The following is a 14,158-nucleotide window of genomic DNA, read 5'->3' as shown; positions in this document are numbered from 1 at the left end:
ATTTGTCCCAACCCACTGCTCCAGCCTCAACCTCTCTTCTCCCTCCCTCACATCCTAGGGGCTTCCTCACCCCACGCCCTGCCAGAAGTCCCCACTGTTCCCTGAATATTCCATGTCCATGCCTTCCACACCCTCCAGTACCTCTGCCTGGGGTGCCCTTCCCCCACTCCAGCCCAGCAAACTCATATTCATCCCTCAAGACCCAGCTGGGGGAATGCTTCCTTTGGGATGCCTGCCCTGACTTCCCAGAAGGCCCAGGGCCTTCAGAAACCCCAGGACAAGTTGCATTGTCTCCTATGGCCTTGGGAACACCGACCACTCCTTCTCTGTTTCAGGGTCACCAGACCAGCCAGGGCCTGGCACCATGAATTGTGGTCAAAAGAATGAATCCTCACTTGGGATCTTCCTGTGGCTTGTATGTCAGCTGTCAAGGCCATATATTGCTTCGCTTTCCTCTTTGATATCAAAACCGCCTCTGGCTTCTGAGCAGGGGGCTGGCTCAGCTCCCGGTATAGAACAGCTCCTCAGGGACTGTTCACAGAAGGGAGGAGGGCAAGTGGGCAGCAAGGTCAGTGCCTAAAATGGCAAAAAACCCACCGTGCTTTTCTCTGGGTTGGGCATGGTAGGACAGGGGTGTGTGAAGCAGGCCGCTCCTCCGTCCCTCAGAACCAGCTGGCTGCCTCTATAAAGCTCCATTTCTGAGAAAGGGAAGCCTGATGCAGGGAGCCTGGAAGAGTGATTGTCGTCCATGCAGCCCAGTGCTCTGCCCAGGAGTACAGGGCTCCTTGCAGGTCAGTATCCCTAGGCCATGGCAGGAATGCTCACAAATCCTTGCCCCTCTTGGGCCTCAGTCATCCCAACTGCTAAATGGGTACAACCATCCCGACCCCACGCAGCTCATCAAAGCCAATAGAGCTGAAAGCACTTTGGAAAGAAAGACTCAGAGGCCTCATTATACAAATGAAGATTGCTATTGGACCCAGGAGCAGGATCAGAAACAGCAGAAACGGGGAGTAAGTGCTCAGCGCTGTGCTTTGAGGCCCTGGAGGGAGAGAAGCAGGAACTGGGCTGGAAGAACAGCACCTACAGGGAGGAGGGGCCCCAGCTCTGCTGCGAATCGGCCACTTACCCCGGGACTCGGTTTCCTCACCTGTACAAAGGGGGAGCACAATCCCTGCCTGGCTCCCTCCAAGGGCCTCAATGCGGCCTGTGAGAGAGCAGGCGTGGAAGAGCTTTGCACACCGTGAAGCACAGTGCACACATGCAGGCTAACTACAGACCTGGGGCCACGCCCCCTGGGCTCTTGGGGTGGAGACAGTGTTGGCAACAAAAACATTGTCTGAGGCCCAGACGGTCCTTTGAGCACCCTCAGATCACTACTTCTGTTCTCTCTCCCTGCTCCCCTCAACTTCCCTGGCATCCTCTGTCCTGGGGTCCGAGAGACCTGACCACGGGGTCGCTGAGGCCTGGGGAGCAGAAGAGTTCCTGCCCTGGGCCGGCCCACACTCCCGCTCGGAACCTGAGGCTGGGGCCACACCAGCCGCACCCTCGGCAAGGCCCCGCTGTGGCCTGGGATCTCCCTCGATGGCCAGGGTTGTGTTCTGTGACCAACAGATACATGCGCTCCCGGTGCTGGCAGGGCCAGGCCCTTGGTCCCTGCCCCGACCGCCACCTGCTCAGGGAGGGCTTCGGTGCTTCTGGGTAGTGTCCGTCTCCGAGCGTCGCCTCCACCCTGGGGGAGGGTTGGCATGACCGGTGGTGAAGTCTTCCTCGCAGCACCCCGAGGAAGCCCGGGAAGGAAACGGCACCTGCCTCCTCCTGGCACCTCCAGACCAAGGGGCCCCCGCCCAGCAGAGCCTGGGCTGGCTCGCCACTCCTCTGCCCTGGGTCTCGGCTCTGAAGGGGCGGCGAGAAGAGAGCTGCTGGGAGAGCCTTCAGAGCAGTGCCTTGAAGAGGAAGGAGAGGGAGGCCCCGCAGGACAGCCCCAGGGCCAGGAAGAAGGTCATGAGGGCGCCGGCCACCTCCCTCTCGTGTGGCAGCACCTGCCTAGAACACACAGGGACAGGAGCTCTTAGACCATGCCCTGCCCAACCCGGACCCAGCCCCGGAGGCCCCGCCCTCCTTAGGGGACACTGAGTTCTGGCCTGTGCTGACCCAACCTCCAGTCACGGGAATGAGGCCCTTCTCTCCGGACTTGTTTCCCGATCGGTGAAACGGGGGCCCTGGACAAGGACATCTCTAGGCCCCTGGGGTCCAGTATTCTCGGATTCTAGATTCTGCTGTCCCTCTTGATAAAACGTCCCCACACTGCCCGCCCCATCACCTCTGGATTCTCAACTCCATTGTCCCGACACTAATAGCCTATGAACCCTGCTTGAGAGCAAAACTTCAGCTCCCCTTCAACTGAGAATTGGGGAGTATCTGGGCCCAAAGAAATAAGAGTCCAACCCGTTTATCTCACAGATGGGGAAACTGAGGCCCAGCGAGGAGGCCCCAGAACCAGTGCCTGGGTGACTTTCCCCAGGCAGGAACCTCCCCAGTGGAGTCATCATCTACCTAGCTCCTGGGCTGACAGGGTGGCACCAGCGAGGCCTGGAGGCAGCTGGGGCAGGGCTGGCCAGAGCAGAATGAGCCTCCCCTTGTAGGCTGTCCCCCCTCAAAGAGTTAACCCACCTCCCACCCCCAGGCCCTCCCGGGCCGTCCCCAGACCTGGGCGCCAGGCACATGGTGAGGGACACCAGGTAACCATTGGAAACAGCGAAGACCATCATGAAGGTGATGAAGTAGGCGTCCTGGGGGAAGAGGGTGGGCAGCCGGGACCTCTGGGGCACGTGGCACAGCATGAAGAGCGGAATGAACAGGACGCGCAGGCAGACCAGCAGGGGCAGCAGCCGGCTGTCCTGGTCCGGCTGCGGCAGAAGCTGGGGTCAGGGCAGTCCCTGCGAGCACCCCGATAGACTCATGCCTCACTTCCCCTGAGCCGCCCTACATGAGCTGGTCAGGACCCAGCTCTTGGGCCTGTGGAGGGCGAGGGGGTGGGCCAAGGCCACACAGCGCGCAAGGACCGGCCTCTGCCTCTGCCCATCCCCAGCCTGTGGTCTCTCCATCACAGAACGGGAAGAGGCCTTAGACGGCATCTTTGGTTTTCAAACTTGGTTCCTCCGAACATCCCTGGGGGTTCCACAGGCCCCTTTGGGGCGGATGGGGCTGCCGAATGGGATTGGAAGCTGGGGATCCAAGCCCCATCCTGCTTGGGTCAGAGCAGCTCCTCTTGGACCTACTGTGTTTATTGTGTCTCTTTGAGAGATTTCATTTAATGACGCAGCACCTTGGCTCAAAGCTATGCAAACACTCGGACTGTTGTGCCCGCTCTCACGTGGCGCAGAAATCTCCACGCACGTCTCCAAGCACAGAGGGCTGGCCCTGGGCTGGATGCTGAGGACACGGGTCAACTGGACAGAGTGTCCGCTTCCAAGGAGCTCCCAGTGCAAGCCTGGGCTTGCATACCTCTCGGAGCCGCTGCTCACTGCCACTTGGTGTCTGTCCATTCCAGGCCCAGACAGGTGGACTGTTGGGAAATGCCCGTTCTGTGCTCTTTCACACCCTCTGCTATCCAGCTGCTTCCTAGAACCTCCAGGCCCCCCGCCCAGGTGTGCTCACCCACATGAAGTACGAGGTCAGGCTCCGGCCCAGGCAGTCCATGATGTTGAAGAGCAGGAAGCAGCAGATGGGGTTGAAGAACTGACCTGGGAGAGAGAGAGGCTCATCCTGGTCCCCACTCCCCTCCTCCTGCTCTCCCCTTCACTCCCCTGCCCAGCCCTCTTCCACTTCCCAACACTCACTCCACTTCCCAGGACTGGTGGAGCTGGTCACCATGGCTGTGATGGCGGGGAAGACAGACAGGGTGACTGTGAAGACCAACACAAGGCACAGCGCCGTCAGCCAGATCTGGGAGCCGGAGGCAGGGGTGTGAGCAGGGGGGGCAGGCCTGGGGCCTAACATTCAGCCCCCACCCTCCTGCCAGATGCCTGGCCCAGGAGCAGGACACCTGGGGCCTGGCTCCGCTGTGTCCGCGACCCACTGACCCTGCCACCTTGGGGTGGACCAGGTGAATACTAAGGCCCCGTTCCGTTCTGAGTCTCTGGGGAGGGCCAGAGAGAGCGGCGTCTCTTCCCCAGGGGTGGTGGTTGGGGGTTATATCCAAGGCAAACCTTTCGGAAGACAATGAAAACTGAAGGTTTTCCTGGCTTCTGGGTTTCTTCAGGCTCCTGCTCTGGCTCCTTCTCAGGGTCAAGTTCCAGAGTCAGGGCTGCCTTCTGAGGGCTGTTGGGAATCCCGTTCTTCTCATCTGGGGCAAGAGGGACGGGAGGGTCATGCCTGTGAACCTTACCTATGAGGGGAGATTCCCAGCAATTAAAACAAGTGACCCTCCTTCAGCCCAGGGTTTAGGCAAAGAGAATTAACAACAGAAATAGGCTTGGCTACTATTTATGAAGCACATGCATGTGCTGGGTAGATTAAGCACCTTGAAGGGACTATCTCACTGCCGTGGCTCTATAAGTAAGGACATGGAGGCTCAGGGGGGTTCAGTGACTTGCCTGAGGCCACACAGCTTGGATGTTGTGAAGCTGGAACTCAAACTCAGATGCATTCGGATCCAGAACTTGCATGCCTGAAGTGCTACTGCCTCCCCCTTATGGAGGAGGACTCTGAGGCCCAAAGGGCAAAGGGATGGCTTCGTTCATGATTTTTTTTTCTGCCTCTGCTCATACAAGGCTACCACTAGCGGGGAGGGCTCTAGTTGGAGACAGAAAGCACGTCTTTCCCCGGGAGGTGCCTCTAGCTTCCTCTGGGCCTCCCCCTGCCCAGCAGGGCCCAGGGCTCACCAGACCGGAGGAGCTCAGCTTTGGTCTCCAGCTCCTGACCTTGTGCCAGCGATGGTTTCCTGGCCAGGTAGTAGCGGGCCAGCTCCTGCAGAAGGCAAGCGTTGGTCCTGCCGGGCTCGGTTGAGGTGTCCGGATCCCTCCACACCCTGTTGGCTTAGAGGCTGTGTGGGGCGCGGCTACAGTGTTTGGACAGGGTCAAGCCTTGGACTGAGGAGAGGGCACAGTCCTCTCATGGCCACGTGCAAGTCCCAGCTGGAGGGCAGAGCCCTCCCAGCACAATTATAGCCAACAGCTCTAGCTGTGAGCTTGAACCTGTGGTCCGAACACGTGGCCCCACGTGCCTGAGTGACAGAGTTCAGGTGCATGTAGCTGAGTGGGACTGAAACCCACGAGAATGTTGTAAACATCTTGGTCACACCCTGACTTTGCCTCGCACATCTGCTATAAAATAAAGACACGGCTTGTGGGTGCAGGCGCTGTCCATCAGAGGGGCAGCGTCCCACTGAGACCCAGCTCATTCTCTTGTCTGTCTTTTCTTAATCCTTCACCGCCCCCACTCAGGGTCACTGAGCCAGGCTGAGCTGGCGTGGCACATAAGATGCCCTGGGGCTGAGTATGCCATGGCCGTGCCGGCTCGCCACAGGCTGGGGTCCCCTAGTGGCTGACTCCTTTGGGGATCAGGACTGGGGCTAGGCCCCTCCACCTCCCTTGGTGTCTCTTGGGGCGTCAGGCTCAGGTCAGGGCTGTATCTGAGATGCTCTGAAGTGCAGCCTCGACTTCAATGCCAGGCTCACCATGTAGGGCAGGCTCAGGTAACACACGATGGACACGAAGATGCCCACGCAGGGTGTGATGAAGTACCCCAGGGCTGAGGTCTGGGCATCCACGCCGCCTGTGAGGGAACTCCAGCTGCAGCGGGAGGTGGCCGGGCCCACTTGCTCCCACAGGAATAACAACTCAGCTCCCACTTCCTACTATGACCGCCTCAGACTCACCTCCCGGCCTCTCCCACTCCTCTCACAATCAACGCGGGAATCTGGTCAGGGCCCCAGCCCAGCCCTTCACCTCTCTCACTCGCACTCGCACTGTACTGTTTGTTTTTGAGCACCTACTATGTGCTCATTATTACTGCATGCTCCTTACAATCTGATGATGGAACCATAATAACGATGTTGGTGAGGAAACTGACACAGGTTAGGTGCTTTGTCCAATGCCCCGCCACTAGGGGGCAGAGGAACTGTGATTTGAACACAATCTATCTGAATCCCAAACCTGTTCCTCCTTGCCTCAACCTCACCTGCAGCGACATGTCACTGTTGGCCTCAGGAATCCTGCCCCTGGCTCCAAGTTAACCCAATCCTCACCCAGTCACTCCCTCACTGTAAAACCCAAACCCAATCCCCATCACCTCTGTCTCCACCCAGATCCCAGAGCATCTCACTCCTGGCACACTCTCCCAACCCCCCAGAATCCCAGAGGCCACCCTCCCCGCCCCCGTCCCCCTGCCCCCAGTCCCCCAAGTCTACTCACTGGCCATGGACATGAGCATGGCAAGAGCAGCAAAGATCCCAGCCAGGCCCTGGCCGCTGAGGAAGAGGGTGCTGTAGGTGGAGGGCATGGTGCCCAGCTGTCCAAAGAGGCTGCCCTGCAGAACTGCACAGAAGGCTGTGGAGGGACAAGAATGGGGACTGCGGCTCAGCTAGGTGGGCCTCAGGGGCTCCCTGGGGGGTGTCACAGGACACACTGCGGACTCTGGATGAGGTTGGTAGGCATCCTCTGGGGTAACAACCCCCATTCACTCCTCTTCGGAGGTGCAGCCATACACTTGCAGGTCTAGGGGTCAGGAGGCCAGCTCTTAGAGCAACGGGGGCCTGTCAGTGACTTTTCCTCTCCCTCTGGGCCTCGGTTTCTCATCAGGGATCTGGGTGCTGCTGCTGCTGCCTTCCCTTTTTGGATACATTGGGCCCTTTTAGTTACAAAAAGGAGGCTGGGCTGAAGTCCTGGACGGGGGGTGTGGGGGGGCTGGGCAAGGAGGTGGGTAGGGGCAGTGGTCCTCACAGTTGATGAACCAGACAGAGGCCATGGTGATGGAGAAGAAGGGTCCGGGTGTCATGTCCACCTTGACCAACGCCGCCGTCAGGGCAAAGAGCAGCAGGATGACCAGCAGGCTGCCCAGAATCCGCACCGTCTCAGGGATGCTGCTCATAAGGGGGGCAGAGTGGGCATCAGCTGGACCCAGGTCAGGCCGAGGGAGGTGGCAGGAGGTCCAGCCCAGGGCTGGGCAGGGGGTGGGGGAAGATGCAGGGAGTGTGGAGGAAGGAAGGGCGGTCTTCCCTGGGCCCAGATGGAGCTGCCTCTGCAGGGGTGGGGCAGGGACGACAGAGGATGGCCTGGGAGGGAGTCCGGAGGCGGGCCTCTCACCACTGGTACAGGAAGGAGTTGAGGAGTGTGAAGAGCAGCAGGGGCAGCTGGGACAGCAGCGTCACCCAGTTGTTGAAGTTGAAGGTGTCTGCAGGGCCAGTGTGGTTGGTGCTCAAGGTCACAATCGTGCTGTTGGCCCCCGCCAGCCGCCCCTGGAAGTACTGCCAGGGGTCCGGGAGAGGGGGACAGGGTCACCCTCCAGCACACCCTCAGGAACCGCCCGCCCCCCCCCCCCCCCCGCTGCCGGCCCCGCCTTGGGATGGTTCGGTTAATTTCTGTGGGGACTGCCTGTCTGTCCTTGTCCTGTTCCCGGAACCTGGCACAGTTGGAGCTCAGTGAATGTGCACTGAATCGAACGGCTGAGATCTGGAACAGAGCCGAGCCCTAAGAGCCCCCAGCGGGGCCTTGCTGCATCTCCAGATCACCCCTCTCCACCAGTGTCCTGGCTCCAGCCCCCACCGCCACTCCAGCAGCGGCTTCTAGGTTCCTGAGTACTCACTGAGCGCTACAGTAAGCCAGGCTCTGGCCTACGTGCTGGCCAACCACACTCTCTCTGGAACGCACACCCTGCTTAACCCCCCCTCCCAGTGCCCACGGCTCCCTGTGGCCTGCAGGGCAAAGCCTCAAGGTTTGGAAACAGCATTTGGGGCCTTCAGAACCAGGGCCCAGCCTCCCTTTGTGCCCCATCTCTTGCTCTGTTCCCTCCCCTGGAGACCCAAGCCTGGGAGGCCAGGGTCACGTTTCCCTACATTATTAATAGCTCCCTGGCACTCACCTTGCTTTCTAGACCAGGGGCGAATTCAGTTTGGGGTCTGCAGGGCCCAGCACAGAGCCGGGCACCGAGGAGCGTCTAGAAAGCTGTACTGAATGTATACGAACAACCCAGTCCCAGAGAGAACAGCGCTACATTCCTGCCTTCCCCGGCGAGAACTCAGCTCTGAGGATGCAGCCTTCCTCTGCTGTGCCCTCCAGTGCCCCCAGTGCCAAGACCGGGGTGGCCCACAGTAGGTGCACATTTACTCTGTTGGATGAATGAATGGAACTCGTACTGTGGGTGCCATTCTGGAGTGACTAGCCCAGGACCCCCTGGGCCGGTGGCCTTGCCCTCTAGGATCGGGCAGCCCCGAAAGCTTGACCTTCCTAGCCAGAGGGGCACCTCTCTCAGGGGCTCCACGCTTCAGCGGGCGCCCGGGCACAAGGAGGAGTCAAAGGCGGCGTCGCAGGGACAGAGGGCGGTTGTGGCCGTGGGGCTGTCACTCCGCCGCGAGTCTCACCGGGATGGCCGTGATGAAGAAGTTCCAGGGAAGGAGCGTGCCCAGCCCAAGGACAAAGAAGCTGACCCCGACCAGGTGGTAGCTGTGGGGGTCAGTCAGAAGGTCACCCCGAGGACGCGGCTCCTCGGGCGCCCCTCCCGTCCCCCACGCCTCCCCCATCCTCGCGGCGGAGCGGACTACAGCCCCCATCACCCTGGCGCAGGCCGCGGAGGGAGGCGGCTAATGGGAATTGTAGTTCCATCCGCTCGGCTTTGCGCCTTAGCGCGCCCAAGGAAGCGGGTCTGCGCCGCCCACGGCCACCGGATTTCCGCACACCCCCCTGGACCCCCAACTTGCCTGTCCTGCGGGACGTCTCCTCGCGCCATGGCCGCCCCGCGCGATGCTCCCGGGGGGAGAGAGGTGGGATGCCGCACCTGCACCTGCGCGGGGCCGAGGACCAGGGCGCCCGGGAGGCTCGTTCCGGCCGGCGGCGCGCAGAGGGAGGGGACCGGGTCTCCTCGAAAGTGGGGGGAGAGGCGTGAGAGCGGGAGGGGAGGGAGTCGCAGGCCAATTTCCCCGGCTCTAACCTTCCGCAGGCTCCGGCTCGGCTCCGCCCCCGGGGCGGGACAGAGCGTCGCACCGCCCCTCTCCATCGCCCGGCCTGGGCTCGGGACCCGGGGGTCGGACCCTGGCCCTGCCTCGGGGTCCCCGGACCCTGCGGGTTCCCCCGCAGCCCAGTGCGGCTTGGAGGCGGTGGGTCCGGGAGGGCCCCCGGCGCCTCCCCTTCGGCAGGCGGCTGTGCGGGCCCCCTGCAGGCGGGGTGAGGCAGGTACCCCGCTCCCCGCGCCGAGACCCAGAGCTGCCCTGGCGCGGTGTCCTGCCCCGCGACTCCCTGTGCTGCCGGAGTCGCGCCAGCGCCCCCTAACGTGGGAGCCCACGGCGGGGCCGGCTCGCCAGCCCGGGCGGAGGGTGTAACCGAATGGGGCTGCGGCTCGCCTCGGCCGGTGCAGGCGGAGCTCCCAGGCCGGCCCGCATGGCAGACGGACAGACGGCCCCTTCCCCTCCAGCGGGCGCTGGGAACCGCCGGGTCTGTGGGGCGCACAGCACAGGCTTGGGCCCCCGTGGGGCGTCCTGGCGGACTTCTCGCTGGCGGGGAGACTGAGCTGTGACAGAGCAGCGAGAGCTTAACCAGCGGTTCTCAACCTGTGGGTCGCGACCCCTTTGGCGGTCAAACGACCCTTTCACAGGGGTCGCCTAAGACCATCCTGCATATCAGATATTTACATGACGATTCATCACAGTGGCAACATGACAGTTATGAAGTAGCAACGAAAATAATTTTATGGTTGGGTCACAACATGAGGAACTGTATTTAAAGGGCCAGAAGGTTGAGAACCACTGTCAGCGAAGGCTCCGGGGAAAGGGTGACCCGGAGGGCAGCCCGGCTCCTTCCTCAGCCTCCGCTTGTGCTCGCCCACCGCTGCCGAAAAAAAAAAAAAAAGAAAAAGAAAAAATTACTTTCTGCGGTCCCAGGTCACATCACATCAAACAAAGTTTTTATTGTGAAAAACTTTGAAAGACAGTAGAGCATCGTAATTTTGAAATTTGCTCTAACTCATACAATTTGCGGTGGTTTGTTTTCTCTGCAATCACCGTGCATATAGAGGATGCTGAAGTGAGAGGCTCTGAATCACAAATTACTTTCTTAAGTAATGAAGTTGTATGGCCACTCCCAGGTTCCGTGTGTGTGTGTGTGTGTGTGTGTGTGTGTTCCTCCAAACACTGTGTCCGCGGGGACTGCTTGTCTGCGTATTTCATTATTGCAAACATCTGGCGCCACAGCCTGGTCCGTAGCAGGTGCTTGATAAATGGTGAGTAAAGGGATCGCAGTGATAGCAAGAGAGTTTAGGGAGAACAGAGGCGGCATTAAATTACCCTGAAAGAGAAACTTACTGTCTTTTCAGTTTGCTTTCAAGCCTTCTGAAAGGGGGAACGTCTCAATTCAGTGCTAGCATGTTTCTAATACCTGTTAATCTCTCCTTCTCTAACAAGGGCTTCTGTTGACCGTTTTATCTAAATAGAAATGAATAACTTTTCTGTTTCTTCTATTTTTATAATTGCTTTATTTTTAGGGCTATTCATGCTACTTTCCTATTTATGGTAATTGTATACCCTTTGAAGAATAAAAGTATGTGTAGTTTAATGAATAAACTTATTAAAATTAAGTATAATAAAATTTTAAAATACACTTCCTTGCCGAAACCGGTTTGGCTCAGTGGATAGAGCGTCGGCCTGCGGACTGAAGGGTCCCAGGTTCGATTCCGGTCAAGGGCATGTACCTGGGTTGTGGGCACATTCCCAGTAGGGGATGTCCAGGAGGCAGCTGATTGATGTTTCTCTCTCATTGATGTTTCTAACTCTCTATCTCTCTCCCTTCCTCTCTGTAAAAAATCAATAAAATATATTAAAAAAATAAAAATTAAAAATAAATAAATAAAAATACACTTCCTAGAATTAAAAAAACAAATTAAATATAGATAAATTAAAAATATAAATTTGTTTAAACAACGTTTAAGAATTTATTTTAGCTGAAACCGGTTTGGCTCAGTGGATAGAGCGTTGGCCTGCGGACTGAGGGGTCCCAGGTTCGGTTCCGGTCAGGGGCATGTACCTGGGTTGCAGGCATATCCCCAGTGGGGGATGTGCGGGAGGCAGCTGATGGATGTTTCTCTCTCATCGATGTTTCTGGCTCTCTATCCCTCTCCTTTCCTCTCTGTAAAAAATCAATAAAATATATTTAAAAAAAAGAATTTATTTTAATTTAAAAATAAATCTGTTTATAAACTTAATATAAATTACAATTTGTTTCTGAAAAATGGGTCCTTTTAAGAAACTTCGGTAACTGGCAGTGCAGGTGATGCACAGCCGAGGCACAAGTTTCAAAGGAAGGATGTGAGGAGCTGAGGTGGGGAACACAGCATCGTCTGAGACCTGTCTGAAGAGGATCGAGGGCCTTTCAGCGAGAGAACCGCCTGTACCAACCAGGGACGTGAGAATGTTGACACATTCTGGGACATACAAATAGATCCCTTTGGCAGGCACGGTGGAAGGACCTGGCAGGGGCTCGGCGACAGGCGGGCTGGTTATGACAGGCCTGAGTGCTGAGTAAGGAGTTTGGATTTCATTTTAAAGGAGACGTTCTCAATTCCATCAGAATCAGCCACGCTGTAATAACAAAGATTTTATTACTATCCTCCAGTGAAATGAATAGATAATGAAACCTACCTATACACAAAAATTTAATGTCAATATAAAATCCTACTTGTACTACTCAGGATAAAGAAGTATCTAGTAAAAAAAAAAAAAAGAAGAAGTATCTAGTAATAAAAAAAGTGTGTTTGAGTGTGGGAACGCTCAGGCACAGGGAAGCGGTCTGTATAGAACTTCAGTGGATGCAACGGCGGCAAAGGCGTCGTGTCCAGGCGCCTGGCAGACCGGCCGCCGAAAGACCACCAGGCCGCCGTGGGAGACGTGCTTTTCTGAAATGGTGACCAAGTCTTGGCGAACTTCCAAACAAAACAGAGTGCAGCTGTCCCCCTACAGAGAGAGTAGCTGCGTGGCTGAAAAACGGGGTGGGCGCTCAAACCTTACGAACAATACATTGTGTCCATGTGTACAATGGGGTTGGGGTCTAGCCTCATACAATGACCAACGTGGTTTAAAAAATATAATAATATATCTTATTTTTTAGTACAGTTTTAAATTCCCAGAATAGTTGAGCAAAGTACATAGAGTCCATATACTCGCCCTCCCACCCCATTCTGTTTCCCTTAATGACAGCCATGGGCTGCGTAATGATGTTTGTGTGGTAACCACAAACCGCACATGGGAGAGTTTTATGGATCAGGGTTTGTCGACTTCAGTCCTGTTGTCATTTTGTCAGACAATTCTGTGTTGTGGAGCTGTCGTGTGCCTCCTAGACCACACCCCCTACATGCCAGGAGCACCGTCCCCAGGGGCGTTAAACAGTGTCTCCACAGATTGCCAAATGGCCACTGGGGGCAAAATTGCCCCTGGTTGAGAAACCTGTTCTGGGGCACTTGTTCTCAGCTCTGGGGCCTCGGAGCTCCGCCTCTCCCCTCCCTGAGAGCCCAACCCAACACCCTCTTTTTATAGCACATTTTGTAACACCACTTTGATAATCCTGAAAGCGATTTACAAGTAACATAACCCATCCACACAATGTAAAAGCAATGCTAATGCCCTAAGTGTAAGGCAAAGGAAAGCTGAAATGAATAATTTATAATAAAAGAGTAAGTATCTCAATAGGTAAATCTTTGGGCACAACTATAAAATAGAGTTTGATGCTTGTACTTCTAATAAATATGCTTAGATTTAAGAGGAGGTAGAGGATCAGAAGGTAATTCAAGAAGAACAGGAAAATGAAAGCGCAATGATACAGGTGAGCACCAGAATAAGAGCACAGGAAGGATAAATAACAGCAGACCAGTCTTATGTGTGTGTGATAAGAGAAAGGGATACATAACCTTCATTGAAATCTATATATCATGCCAAAGTACATTCCTGCTGAAGTGGAGAAAATAAGAAGTTATGATATTTTTGTAAATGACCTGAGCTTTATTTATGTTTTCTGTCAAAATAATTCCTGATATAATGACGTGGGATTGTGTCACAAGACATGTCTCCTGTTTTGAAATCTCGTTTCATGTGAAGGCATAGAGAGAGTCCCTAATACTCAAGAAGCTGAGGATCATAATATCTTTTGGTACAATAATAGAGTATAGAGTGGATTGCAAAGAATAAGCAGTAATATGAGATTGTGGTTGGTTGGGTATGTTTCTGGGAAAAGTATATGAGTAAGATTTTTTTTTTTAAATCTAGGTAATGCAAAATAAGTAAATAATTACAATATGCAATTTTCATATTATAGATTTCTTTCTTTATATCTTTATTGATTTTTTTACAGAGAGGAAGGGAGAGGGATAGAGAGTTAGAAACATTGATGAGAGAGAAGCATCGATCAGCTGCCCCCTGCACACCTCCCACTGGGGATGTGCTCACAACCAAGGTACATGCCCTTGACCAGAATCGAACCTGGGACCCTTCAGTCCGCAGGCCAACGCTCTATCCACTGAGCCAAACCAGGCAGGGCTTGTAGATTTCTTATGGAATTATAAATACGTTAAATATGACTTCATTATACAAAGTTGCTTTAAAACAACCTTTATTAATTAAATGCACTGAGATCCTGCATTTCACTTATTCCCATTAATTAATAATATTTTGTTCTGCCGAAACCGGTTTGGCTCAGTGAATAGAGCATCGGCCTGCGGACTGAAAGGTCCCAGGTTCGATTCCGGTCAAGGGCATGTACCTGGGTTGCGGGCACATCCCCAATAGGAGATGTGCAGGAGGCAGCTGATTGATGTTTCTCTCTCATCGATGTTTCTAACTCTCTCTATCTCTTTCCCTTCCTCTCTGTAAAAAATCAATAAAATATATTTAAATAATAATAATAATAATATTTTGTTCTAAGTCTGTTCAAAGGAGTCCTCCTTAGAGTTCTTCATACATATT

The 14,158-nt window shown here is 55.3% G+C and overlaps 1 protein-coding gene across 2 annotated transcripts; it reads right to left on the bottom strand.

Moving 5' to 3' along the window:
* Positions 1-943: 943 nt before the first annotated feature.
* SLC29A2 (solute carrier family 29 member 2) lies at positions 944-9,476 on the bottom strand. 2 transcript variants are annotated; one of them, XM_059710007.1, is made up of 11 exons: positions 8,582-8,755; positions 7,308-7,468; positions 6,945-7,084; positions 6,417-6,551; positions 5,681-5,778; positions 4,887-4,971; positions 4,212-4,390; positions 3,843-3,948; positions 3,661-3,746; positions 2,710-2,909; positions 944-2,046 (listed from the first exon to the last, which is right to left on the bottom strand). In XM_059710007.1, exons 1-11 carry the CDS (start codon positions 8,738-8,740, stop codon positions 1,935-1,937), a joined length of 1,461 nt encoding a protein of 486 aa, XP_059565990.1. In that variant the 5' UTR covers positions 8,741-8,755; the 3' UTR covers positions 944-1,934. The 2 variants fall into 2 exon arrangements, with proteins under 2 accessions (XP_059565990.1, XP_059565991.1); XM_059710008.1 differs by having other exon boundaries at positions 945-2,046; positions 4,212-4,348; positions 8,582-9,476.
* Between the last annotated feature and the right edge of the window lie 4,682 nt (positions 9,477-14,158).

The sequence above is a fragment of the Myotis daubentonii genome, chromosome 9 (genome assembly GCF_963259705.1).
Source record: "Myotis daubentonii chromosome 9, mMyoDau2.1, whole genome shotgun sequence".
Taxonomy (NCBI): domain Eukaryota; kingdom Metazoa; phylum Chordata; class Mammalia; order Chiroptera; family Vespertilionidae; genus Myotis; species Myotis daubentonii.
Note: the sequence above shows the minus strand (reverse complement) of the source record. Positions and strands in the feature narration are given on the sequence as shown.

Excerpts from the sequence above, each read along its gene's own strand:
- SLC29A2 (XM_059710007.1), bottom strand. The coding sequence starts at position 8,740 with ATGGGGGAGGCGTGGGGGACGGGAGGGGCGCCCGAGGAGCCGCGTCCT. Across the intron at positions 6,552-6,944 it reads CTCTGTCTGGTTCATCAACT|CCTTCTGTGCAGTTCTGCAG; the intron begins GTGAGGACCACT and ends GTCCCTCCACAG. Across the intron at positions 3,949-4,211 it reads TTTTCATTGTCTTCCGAAAG|ATCTGGCTGACGGCGCTGTG; the intron begins GTTTGCCTTGGA and ends TCCGGCTCCCAG.